The sequence below is a fragment of the Salmo salar genome, chromosome ssa18 (genome assembly GCF_905237065.1).
Source record: "Salmo salar chromosome ssa18, Ssal_v3.1, whole genome shotgun sequence".
In the NCBI taxonomy this organism is placed as follows: domain Eukaryota; kingdom Metazoa; phylum Chordata; class Actinopteri; order Salmoniformes; family Salmonidae; genus Salmo; species Salmo salar.
The window spans coordinates 67,508,965-67,521,413 of NC_059459.1; the positions used below are offsets into that span (position 1 = coordinate 67,508,965).

General features: G+C 41.9%; 1 protein-coding gene across 1 annotated transcript in view; it reads left to right on the forward strand.

Moving 5' to 3' along the window:
* Window positions 1-9,065, forward strand: part of LOC106577812 (B-cell receptor CD22) — a 44,885-nt gene extending 35,820 nt beyond the window's left edge. The window contains exons 11-19 of the mRNA XM_045701410.1: window positions 3,782-3,898; window positions 4,017-4,041; window positions 4,119-4,216; window positions 4,381-4,431; window positions 5,167-5,238; window positions 5,356-5,418; window positions 5,542-5,613; window positions 5,713-5,772; window positions 8,093-9,065. Coding sequence (XP_045557366.1) covers window positions 3,782-3,898; window positions 4,017-4,041; window positions 4,119-4,216; window positions 4,381-4,431; window positions 5,167-5,238; window positions 5,356-5,418; window positions 5,542-5,613; window positions 5,713-5,772; window positions 8,093-8,100 — 566 coding nt within the window. The 3' untranslated portion in view covers window positions 8,101-9,065. The remainder of the gene's footprint in view (window positions 1-3,781; window positions 3,899-4,016; window positions 4,042-4,118; window positions 4,217-4,380; window positions 4,432-5,166; window positions 5,239-5,355; window positions 5,419-5,541; window positions 5,614-5,712; window positions 5,773-8,092) is intronic.
* The last annotated feature ends 3,384 nt before the right edge of the window (window positions 9,066-12,449 follow it).

Here is a 12,449-nt window from a genome sequence, read left to right on the forward strand (position 1 = left end):
ATGCCTGCGCAGCGCATCTGGTCGCCGGTACGCCTCCTCAGACCAGGCTACCCTACTCCCGCTCTAAGCACGGCAACCATCAGGCCCCTGCACAGCCCAGTTCACCCTGTACTAGCACCCCGCTCGTACAGGGCTACTAGTTCCATCCAGTCAGGACGGGTTGTGCAGGAGGTAAGATCAAGACCGCCTGTGCGCCTCCATAGCCCTGGGTTTCCAGTTCCTGTCTCTCGTGCGGACCCGGAAGTGCGTCAGCCCAGTCCGACTCGTCCTGTTCCCGCTCCCCGCACTAGCCTGGAGGTGCGTGTTCCCAGTCTGGTACGTCCAGTACCAGCACCACGCACCAGGCTTCAAGTGCGTCATCCCAGTCCGACGTCGCTAGAGCTGCCCGTCAGTCAAGAGTTGCCAGAGCTGCCCGTCAGTCAAGAGTCGTCAGAGCTGCCCGTCAGTCAAGAGTCGCCAGAGCTGCCCGTCAGTCAAGAGTCGCCAGAGCCGCCCGTCAGTCAGGAGTCGCCAGAGCCGCCCGTCAGTCAGGAGTCGCCAGAGCCGCCCGTCAGTCAGGAGTCGCCAGAGCCGCCCGTCAGTCAGGAGTCGCCAGAGCCGCCCGTCAGTCAGGAGTCGCCAGAGCCGCCGTCAGTCAGGAGTCGCCAGAGCCGCCCGTCAGTCAGGAGTCGCCAGAGCCGCCCGTCAGTCAGGAGTCGCCAGAGCCGCCCGTCAGTCAGGAGTCGCCAGAGCCGCCGTCAGTCAGGAGTCGCCAGAGCCGCCCGTCAGTCAGGAGTCGCCAGAGCCGCCCGTCAGTCAGGAGACGCCAGAGCCGCCCGTCAGTCAGGAGTCGCCCGAGCCGCCCGGCAGTCAGGAGTCGCCAGAGCCGCCCGTCAGTCAGGAGTCGCCAGAGCCGCCCGTCAGTCAGGAGTCGCCAGAGCCGCCCGTCAGTCAGGAGTCGCCAGAGCCGCCCGTCAGTCAGGAGTCGCCAGAGCCGCCCGTCAGTCAGGAGCCGCCAGAGCCGGCCAGACTGCCCGGAGCCGCCAGAGCCGGCCAGACTGCCCGGAGCTGCCAGAGTGGCCAGACTGCCCGGAGCTGCCAGAGTGGCCAGACTGCCCGGAGCTGCCAGAGTGGCCAGACTGCCCGGAGCTGCCAGACTGCCCCAGCGGCCAGGATCAGCCAGAGTGGCCCATCTGCCCAGAGTCTGCCGATGACCAAAACCCAAGGGAGTCTAGCAGCAACCTTGAACTGAGTAAGCCTGACAATTCAGAACTTAAAGAGATTAACTGTTTAATTGCTGAGTCTGCATACAGGGTGGAGAGGTGGAGGTCTGCCCATGATCCGGAGCAGGGGGAGTCTGCCTACGGTCCGAGGCTGATTGGGTCGGTCGGCACTCTGGAGGACAATAGGCCGGAGCCTGAACCACCACCTGCATAGGTGGGTTGGGGAGGGGGGGGTGTAGCACAAGTGCCGTCGGTGACGGCAGCCACCCTCCCTTCCCTCCCTTTAGTTTAGGGGGAATTTTGTTATTGTTTGGGGTTTTGTTATTCTTGAGGTGCTTCCGGGGTTACCACCTTTAGGGGGGGGGTACTGTCACGTCCTGGCCAGTATAAGGGTTAATTGTTATTGTAGTTTGATCAGGACGTGGCAGAGGGTATTTGTTTTATGTGGTTCAGGATGGTGTTTGTCTAGAAGGGCATTTGATTTAAGTATTCCGGGGTTTGTTGGGCACAGTCTGATATTCATGTATTCTATGTTTAGTCTAGTGAGTCTGTTTCTATGTTTGGTTAATTGGGGTTGGGACTCTCAGTTGAAGGCAGGTGTTGTCTATTTGCCTTTGATTGAGAGTCCCATATATTTGTGGGAGATTGTTCTGTGTTTAGCCTTGTGCCTTGCCAGACTGTTTTGTTGATCGTTCGTTCTTTTGTTGTTCATATTGAATTTATTAAACGTCAAGATGAGCATACACATACCTGCTGCATTTTGGTCCTCCTTTTCCAACGACAACCGTGACATCAACACTTTAGATCAAAGTCTCTCTCACTGAGCTGTGAGGAGAAGGGGAACTCTACTGGGTGGAGACTGATGAGATACACAGAGAGAGGAGTAGAGTCAGGGTGTGTCTCTAACTGGGGATCAATAACAGGGTCCACATGTACCATCAGCTACACATACACAGGGGACAGTGGAGTGTTCTGGTGTGAGTCTGGATCAGGAGAGTACAGTAATTCTGTCAACATCACAGTGCATGGTACGTCTATTGTACGACATTCACACTCAAAAAACAACATTTCAATGTATGATAGGATGTTCAATTTTGTAACTGAATTGCATCTCTTATAAAATACAAGATCATAATATTTTGAGGGTGATGACTACAGTATGCAGATTTACAGTATTATTTATATATTATGTTAAACAGCTGGTGATGTGATCCTGGAGAGCCCTGTCCATCCTGTGACTGAAGGGGACTCTGTGACTCTGCACTGAAAATACTGGACAACCAGCTCAAATCTCAAGACTGATTTCTACAAAGATGGAGTACTCATCAAGAATGAGACCACAGGAGAGATGACCATCCCTGCAGTATCCAAGTCAGATGAAGGATTCTATAAGTGTAACTCTGATCAAGGAGATTCACCAGAGAGCTGGGTGACAGTGAGAGGTGAGAAAACAATTATGATCTCAAGTTACCTTTTCATCATCTGTGTGATAGTGATTTTAGTGTTGATGTTAACATACGTTTGGATTTGTACTCCCAGAGAAAATATGCTCTCAACTAAATTATCAAAAGATACAGGCTGGTCTATACACCTATTTAACTAAAATATAAACGCAACATGCAAAGTGTTGGTCCCATGTTTAATGAGCTGAAATAAAAGATCCCAGAAATGTTCCATATTGTCTTAATTGTTGAAGCCGTGTTGAATGGACCAAACTGCAGGCGGAATGTGGATACTCATCTTTTAATGTAAAGAATAATAAATTAAAGCAAAGTATACACAGGAAAACAATAAACACGAAACTCACGACAGGCTAACACGCTTACTACAAACAAAAAGAGTAGCAGTGTTAGCACAACCACCCACAAACCCAAGTGACAAACATACTCCTAAATATATGACTCCCAATCAGGAACAACGATCCCCAGCTGTTCCTGATCAGGAGTCACAAGACTAACACAGAAACAGACATACTAGACAACACATACGGACTTCTTCTGCCACGTCCTGACCAAAATACTACACCACTACTCCCTCTGCTGGTCAGGACGTGACACAAATGCACAAAAAGCCTATTTCTCTCAAATTTAGTGAAAACAATTGTTTACATCCCTGATAGTGAGCATTTCTCCTTTGCCAAGATAATCCATCCACCTGACAGGTGTGGCATATCAAGAAGCTGATAAAACAGAATGATTATTACACAGGTTATTACCTCACAACCACAGACCAAGTGTAACCACGCCAGCCCAGGACCTCCACATCCGGTAATCTGAGGGGGGTTGTGGTGGGTGCTGAGGAGTATTTCTGTCTGTAATAAAGCACTTTTCAGGGGGAAAACTCAATCTGATTGACTGGGCCTGGCTCCCCAGTAGGTGGGCCTATGCCCTCCCAGGCCAACCCATGGCTGCACCCCTGGCCAGTCATGTAAAATCCATAGATTAGAGCCTAATATTATTTTTTTTCAATTGACTGATGTACTTATATGAACTGTAACTCAGTAAAAACATTGAAATTGTTGCATGTCAAGTTAATATTTTTGTTCAGAGGCTGATGGTGTTGTGCTGTTCTCTCTCCAGTCGTATCTCCTGGATCCTCTACATCAGTCCTAGTAGGAGTGGTTGTGGGTCTGGTTGTTGCTGGTGTTCTACTGGTCATTCTCCTGGTCCTGCTGTGGAGATTTAAAAACACCAAAGGTGAGATTTTATTATTAATCATTAAACGTTTTAGTTCATGTTTAGTTAGAAAAAAGTGTAATTACAATAGTTCAAAACAGCAATGACCCGATATAATCGTATGCATTTCTCTTTACAGGTTCCTGTTTCAACAGAATATTCTCGTGAGTACACCTGTCTCAACTATGATAATTCAGTAACATATCGTCTTAGTTCTTCATGAGTATATCTCTCCCTCTAGGAACCCCCAGCCCCAGAGCACCAACCAGGACCCCCAACAGGACCAAGGATCTACCCAGGGCCGAGCTCCTGATGCTGGGTATACACTTCTGCAGCATGGTCAGTTTCTCAACCCAGACCTCTACCACTCCTCTCTCTGTAACCTCATACACTGACTCATCAACATCCACTTTATTAACAACATGTTACTGTACTCTCTGTCCATAGACAAGTTGAGGGATAACCAACCTAACTAACCTGTCTCTCTCTTCTTTGACCAACAGATGGTGGTCACATCTACGACACGATCAATCCCTCAGACAACAATGTTAATGGTACTGTATTGTGTATGTTATGTTTAGTATGAATACAGTATAGAGTTACTGCTGCTGTTCTTCATGTGTTTAATATGAATACAGTATAGAGTTACTGCTGCTGTTCTTCATGTATTTAATATGAATACAGTACAGAGTTACTGCTGCTGTTCTTCATGTGTTTAATATGAATACAGTATAGAGTTACTGCTGCTGTTCTTCATGTGTTTAATATGAATACAGTATAGAGTTACTGCTGCTGTTCTTCATGTGTTTAATATGAATACAGTATAGAGTTACTGCTGCTGTTCTTCATGTGTTTAATATGAATACAGTATAGAGTTACTGCTGCTGTTCTTCATGTGTTTAATATGAATACAGTATAGAGTTACTGTTGATGTTCTTCATGTGTTTAATATGAATACAGTATAGAGTTACTGCTACTGTTCTTCACGTGTTTAATATGAATACAGTATAGAGTTACTGTTGATGTTCTTCATGTGTTTAATATGACTAACACACTAAGACTAAGGGCTGTATTCAGTCCATATCGTGGAAGTTAAACGTTTCAGTGTGATTTAAATTTAAAGGCAATGTTCCCACGTTAGTGGAGACAGCATTCAAGGTAAACGCTGTATATGTCGGCTCAATCAGAAATGACCTTAACATTTCTGTCAGTCAATCTCTACCCCTTCATCAATACAGACTGAATAGAGTCCTAAGTAGAAATATTAGTGTGTCACCTGTATGTTTCAGATGCTGCTGCTGGACCAAGTCATGTGACATACGCCCAGATTCAACTCAAAAAGTTGGACAAGAAAAAGAAAGGTGACTTTCAACTGTGACATCAATTAATAATGTGCAGTGTATCAAAGTTGCAACATTTACAATATTTGAAAATAAAACCAAATCTACAAAACTTCAGCCCATCTTCCTCCTCCTCAGAAAAGCCAGCTGATCCAAAAGAAAGTCCAGTCTACTCTGAGGTGCAGACAGGGAAAGCCACAGGTAAGACCCATTCTACAAGTTGGTAGTTAGTCAATAAATTCACAATTTGAGAGTTTTGATGAGGCAGAATATGCAACAAGCTAATTCCTTCATTTGTTGACTGGAAATGTCCATTGTCAGCAGCAGCTGGACCTGTTGATGTGACCTATGCTGAGGTTGTCCTCAAAAAGAAGACCAAAGCTAAGAAGAAGAGAGGTAAGACTGGACATCCTTCCCTCCATATTCCCCCTATCAGAACCTCACACCTCTGACCCCATATTGTATATCTATGTATTTTATCCTCACTCCCTACAGAAACAACCCCACCAGAGGCAGATTCAGTCTATTCTCAACTGAAGCCAGACACAACCCCAGGTAAGATGCTATTGATACTTCTATGTAACCCTCTCACCATAGACTTGGATAGATCAGCAAGGGAATAATGGTGAAAAGGACATCTCAGTGTATAAACCTTTATGATATTCACTCACTAGAGGAAACAAGAGGCTAGCGATATTACTAATAGATACATAAAGGCTTATATTACTGTTTTCAGAATGTTCTCAGATGCAACAAAATGAATGACTCAAAGAAAATACAAACACACACAGAATGCAATTTAACATGAATATTATAAATCAAATACAATATTGGAATAAAAATATAACCCTCGGGTATAGAGAGTGCACTCTTAAACTCAGTTACTGACACTGTTCAACCTAGCAAGCTTGCAAACTAATGTTGGTGCATTGGAGCTCAATGAGTTTCAATAGAAACCAAATGATTCAACAAATGAATTGGAAACCCCAGTGTTACTCACGAAACCGTAGCATACTCCCTGAAACAATCATTCCAAGGCCAATGCCTTTCTATAATCCATGGCGGAAAATGCCTTGCATGCAACAGAAGGGATGTCCAGCGTCATTAAAGAAGTCCACAGGCTCAGAACAAAACAGCTCCCGATCTGACAAGCTAAACTACCATGTCGAAATTCTCCACACAGCAATAGGCGAATTCAGGCAGAATCGACAGATACTGGACTTTCTGTACACTTGTAACAGGTAAGTAAAATTAAGCAACAGTCAATTTGCTAAATGCAATTTGTAATCTCTTCAAATGTACAAGTTTTAAATTCAAGAACTATAGTGTCCGTCTCAGGTCTCCTCATGTCTCCAGCAGCATCACCCCTTCCAGTGCCTCAAAAGTCCTCTGTCACAGCGAACCCAGAATTTACGCGATTGGCCCACAACTTTAACAAGGCTTCTCATTGGCTAAACCAAATCAGTTTACTTAGTTTACATGAACATAAATGTCCAAATAATTGAGTGGACTGTACATCAAAGAATTCAACAAACTGTGACTCTTAGAGGCCCAGTGCAATCAAAAACATGATTTTACTATGTTTTATATATATTTCCACACTATGATGTTACAATAATACTGTGAAATTGTTACAATTATAATCATGCCCTTTTAGTTTAAGAGCTGTTTTGAAAAGACCGATAGACATTTCAGCATGTTTAAATAACTTTGTGTGGTGATAAGTTACAGGTTCTTGTGGGAGATGGAGGGATAAATAACTTTGTGTGGTGATATGTTACAGGTCCTTGAGGGAGATGGAGGGATAAATAACTTTGTGTGGTGATAAGTTACAGGTCCTTGAGGGAGATGGAGGGATAAATAACTTTGTGTGGTGATATGTTACAGGTCCTTGAGGGAGATGGAGGGATAAATAACTTTGTGTGGTGATATGTTACAGGTCCTTGAGGGAGATGGAGGGATAAATAACTTTGTGTGGTGATATGTTACCGGTCCTTGAGGGAGATGGAGGGATAAATAACTTTGTGTGGTGATATGTTACAGGTCCTTGAGGGAGATGGAGGGATAAATAACTTTGTGTGGTGATATGTTACAGGTCCTTGAGGGAGATGGAGGGATAAATAACTTTGTGTGGTGATATGTTACCGGTCCTTGAGGGAGATGGAGGGATAAATAACTTTGTGTGGTGATATGTTACAGGTCCTTGAGGGAGATGGAGGGATAAATAACTTTGTGTGGTGATATGTTACAGGTCCTTGAGGGAGATGGAGGGATAAATAACTTTGTGTAGTGATATGTTACCGGTCCTTGAGGGAGATGGAGGGATAAATAACTTTGTGTGGTGATATGTTACAGGTCCTTGAGGGAGATGGAGGGATAAATAACTTTGTGTGGTGATATGTTACCGGTCCTTGAGGGAGATGGAGGGATAAATAACTTTGTGTGGTGATATGTTACAGGTCCTTGAGGGAGATGGAGGGATAAATAACTTTGTGTGGTGATATGTTACAGGTCCTTGAGGGAGATGGAGGGATAAATAACTTTGTGTGGTGATATGTTACCGGTCCTTGAGGGAGATGGAGGGATAAATAACTTTGTGTGGTGATATGTTACAGGTCCTTGAGGGAGATGGAGGGATAAATAACTTTGTGTGGTGATATGTTACAGGTCCTTGAGGGAGATGGAGGGATACATAACTTTGTGTGGTGATATGTTACAGGTCCTTGAGGGAGATGGAGGGATAAATAACTTTGTGTGATGATATGTTACAGGTCCTTGAGGGAGATGGAGGGATAAATAACTTAGTGTGGTGATATGTTACAGGTCCTTGAGGGAGATGGAGGGATAAATAACTTTGTGTGGTGATATGTTACAGGTCCTTGAGGGAGACGGAGGGACACACCATCAGAGGAGAAGCAGGAGCAATCTGGGAACATGGGTTATGCATGCTCAACGCACGCAAGCACACACACATGCAGGCATGCTCACACACACACACAAATAAAAACGCGCACGTACACACACACACGCCCACGAACACACAAATACAGAAAAAACGTTCATTTCTACAAGTGAACATGTGCAGTATTCCAAAAGCACTTGTGATCTTATGTTAAGTTAATGTGATAACGTGATCTTATGTGAAGTTAATGTGATAACATGTGATCTTATGTTAGGTTAATGTGATAACGTGATCTTATGTTAAGTTAATGTGATAACATGTGATCTTATGTTAAGTTAATGTGATAACATGTGATCTTATGTTAGGTTAATGTGATAACGTGATCTTATGTTAAGTTAATGTGATAACATGTGATCTTATGTTAAGTTAATGTGATAACGTGATCTTATGTGAAGTTAGTGTGATAACATGTGACAACATATGAAGCAACATGTGATGACAGAAACTGCACATGTGAAAACGTGATTTCACTTTACATTCTCATGTGTTTTTTCTGTGAGGGACACACACACAATAACACCTTGTACATTAAGGATTTGTATGTTATTTTAATTTACCAGATAAATACAACAAATATATTACATTTAACCGTGTGTATTACTGTAACAGCTTAAATAAATGATATGGTGTAATGCTGATAGATCTTACAAACAGCCACAGTAATTCTATCTGCTTTGTATTGTGTATTACTGTAACAGCTTAAATAAATGATATGGTGTAATGATGATAGAATTACTGTAGCTGTTTATAAGATCTATCTGCTTTGTATTGTGTATTACTGTAACAGCTTAAATAAATGATATGGTGTAATGATGATAGAATTACTGTAGCTGTTTATAAGATCTATCTGCTTTGTATTGTGTATTACTGTAACAGCTTAAATAAATGATATGGTGTAATGATGATAGATCTTATAAACAGCCACAGTAATTCTATCTGCTTTGTATTGTGTATTGAATTGTTGGGTTGTAAATGTACTGAAATGTATTATCATTAATTCATTATTCTGTCATTCAGATGATAGAATAACATATTTTCTATATGAATGTCACATATACATGTTCGCTTCTAATGACCTGTACTTTTACAATATCTTTGCATTGTGCTTTTTTAATAAACTTTATTTTTTTATCCACCAGATGGAATGAATGCTTTGTTAGAGTAAACAGATATTGTCCTCATGGTCAACTCTTCCATACAACCAACCTACTTTGTTCAGCTCTCCTTTCAGCCTAATAGAGTTGTTGGGCTCCTCAACTTTACAGGAAAAGTGTTAGGAAGACAACATTTCAGTGTTTAATTAAACTACATTGTTGACAGCCTCACTCTATAATGAAATGTCAGGTATTACATTTGACACTGACTACACATCTAATAACCCTGATAATATAATGGAATACAATACAGTATAATGCAATACAATAGAACTCTCCAAACTACTACTTTAGGTTGATCAGTTATAGTTCAGTTGTAACATCAGGAAATACTAACAGAAATACATATCAAGAACTTGAGAAATATGACATGCTTTCTCTGATAAAAATAGAGTGATGTGCAACATTTAATAACCCCCCTCATCTAAGACAGAAAGGACCTCTCACTATACTTTAACATTATACTACTGTAGTTCTACAACAAACACACACAAATGCCTTGACTGTTTTTAATAAACTAAAAAATGTAAATGTGGACATTCACACCTATGATTGCAAAGGGGTCTTCCAAGTAAACAAAGGTCAGACTCATAAGTCAGAATGTGATATAACATGGTAACAATATTGAATGTTTCCATCACTGTGTTGAATTCCAAGTGCTAACCTACCTATACCTGCCTATGCATTACTAATAGTTATTACATATTGCCTCCTCATCCTAAAGACAAGGTGAAGGTGATTCATGACATTAGTGGTTGTCTGACTCTGATATTTACCTGCATGGTTGGTAAGACCACTGTTCCAGTTAGGGGGGTTATGTGTCTATGTGTTTAGACCTATGTAGACTGACTGACTGACGTCAAAGTGTCACTGCCATAGAATTAGGAATTAAAATACTAGAATGGACATGAACCTTCTTATGATGCGATAATGTCAGCCATTTTAGTTAGGGAGTTGCTCAATCATGGTTTGCCAGTTCTGTGATAAGATATTGTGTATAATAATGAATTTGAAAAATGTATCTGCACTGTATGTTTGTTAGCTAGCTAGCCAGACAGTTTTAGAGGAATGATAAAAAAATAGAATTAACTGCCAATATGTCAACATTCCATTCAAACAATGCAATCCACAGCCATACACTGGATGAAATCAAATAGGACTTAGAAAAGTTTGAAATGCAACATGTACTGACATTATATAATAATAACTTGACAGCTTTCCAACAATACACAAATGTAGATTTTTATAGTCTGTTCACATATACTGAGTATACTAAACATTAGGAACACCTTCCTGATGTTGAGTTGCACCCCCCGTCCCCTCTTTTTCTCTCAGAACAGCCTCAATTCGTTGGGACATGGACTCCACAAAGTGTTGTAAGCGTTCCTCATGGATGCTGGCCCATGTTGACCAATGCTTCCCACAGTTGTGTCAAATTGGCTGGATGTCCTTTGGGAGGTGGACCACTCTTGATACACACAGGAAACTGTTGAGTGTGAAAAACCTAGCAACATTGCAGTTCTTGACACGCCTGGCATCTTCAGTACTACTATACCCTATTCAAAGGCACTTAAATCTTTTGTCTTGCCCGTTCACCTCAATCCATGGCTCAATTATGTAAAGGCTGAAACATCCTTATTTAACCTGTCTCCAACCCTTCATCTTCACTGATTTGAAGTGGATTTAACAAATGACTTCAGGGAGGGATCATAGCTTTCACTTGGATTCACCTGGTCAGTCTATGTCATATTTCAGAGGCTATTTATACAGACAATTGGTATAAAACCCATATAAAGTGTATTTATAATTATTTGACAATTCTTTAGGTTGACAATAATTCTATTACACAATTTCTGATATATTACATGCCTTACTTTTATTTTCCTGCATAAGTAAAATCAGGATTCTGCCTATTCTGTCATTCATTCCTATTAGACTGATTTGGATTTCTCCCTGAACAATATGGCTGCCATTTTGTCCCCATTTTGGAACTTTAAGTGTCCATGACATAGAGATTCTATTACATTTCTAGAGGGGCTAAGGTCACTGCTTCTGAGAATCAGAAGCAGGTCACTATGGAGACTATCAGTCACAGGAAGTTACATCACAACAACATGTTAATTGAAACGTAGAAGGGGGGCCATTGTAAGTAACCTCGGAACCACTTCTTCCTGAAAACACATACGTGGGCGGGTTTATCATGTATAGCTCATGCAAACCCTTCTGCAGGCATATGAGGCCAACATGAAGAACTGCACACACTGTATTATCACATCCTCCTACATCCTCTCTCTCTCTCAGTCTCTCTCTCTCTCTCAATTCAATTCAATTCAATTCAATTCAATTCAAAGGGCTTTATTGGCATGGGAAACATATGTTTACATTGCCAAAGCAAGTGAAATAGATCGTAAACAAAAGTTTAAAAAACAATTTAAACATTACACACAAAAGCTCCAAGACAATACACATATTATGACTATATACAGTGTTGTAATGATGTGCAAATAGATAAACATAAATACAGGCTGAATTTACAATGGTGTTTATTCTTCACTGGTTGCCCTTGTGGCAACAAGTCACAAATGTTGCTGCTGTGATGGTACACTGTGGTATTTCACCCAATAGATATGGGAGTTTATCAAAATTGGATTTGTTCTTTGTGGGTCTGTGTAATCTGAGGGAAATATGTGTCTCTAATATGGTCATACATTTGGCAGGAGGATAGGAAGTGCAGCTCGGTGTCCACCTCATTTTGTGGACAGTGTGCACATAGCCTGTCTTCTCTTGAGAGACAGGTCTGCCAACGGCGGCTTCTCTCAATAGCAAGGCTATGCTCACTCACTCTCTCCCACTCTTTCTCTCTCTCTTTCTTTCTCTCTCTCTAACTCTCTCTCTCTCTCCCTCCCTCATCTCTATCTCTCTCTGTCATCTCTCTCTCTTTCCTCTCTCTCGCTCTCTCGCTCTCTCTCTCTCTCCTCTCTCTCTCCCTCCTCTCTGTCTCTCTTTCCCTCCTTTCTCTTTCTCTTCTACTAAGTGGTCTGCTCATAAAGTTCAAAAAATACTGTTACCTATAAAATAACATGACCATTAACCACACAACCAGCTACTAGGAAACA